The sequence below is a fragment of the Penaeus monodon genome, chromosome 28 (assembly GCF_015228065.2).
Source record: "Penaeus monodon isolate SGIC_2016 chromosome 28, NSTDA_Pmon_1, whole genome shotgun sequence".
NCBI lineage: Eukaryota > Metazoa > Arthropoda > Malacostraca > Decapoda > Penaeidae > Penaeus > Penaeus monodon.
Window position 1 is genome coordinate 1,119,454 of NC_051413.1, and position 213 is coordinate 1,119,666.

The window sequence follows — 213 nt, forward strand, 5'->3', positions numbered from 1 at the left end:
TGCCGTCTCGTCTGGACTATAAACATGGAAGAAATGCTGATCTATTTTGTACGTGGGAACCGCATGCTTTGGGATCCCTCGCATCCTTCTTTCTCCAAACTGGCGATGAAGAAGAGGAGGGTGGAGGATATTGCAGCTCTCTTAAGGCGGGAGGTTGGCCCCGAGGAAGCCTTTGCTGTGACTGCTGGTGAGTTGTCAGGTTTGGGAGTACAC

General features: G+C 51.6%; 1 protein-coding gene across 1 annotated transcript in view; it reads left to right on the forward strand.

Moving 5' to 3' along the window:
• LOC119591260 overlaps positions 1–213 on the forward strand; it is a gene marked incomplete at its 5' end in the record, with an annotated part of 1,999 nt that continues 1,786 nt past the window's right edge. Inside the window, 1 exon segment of the mRNA XM_037939976.1 lies at positions 1–187. Within this exon segment, the coding sequence (XP_037795904.1) occupies positions 25–187 (163 nt within the window).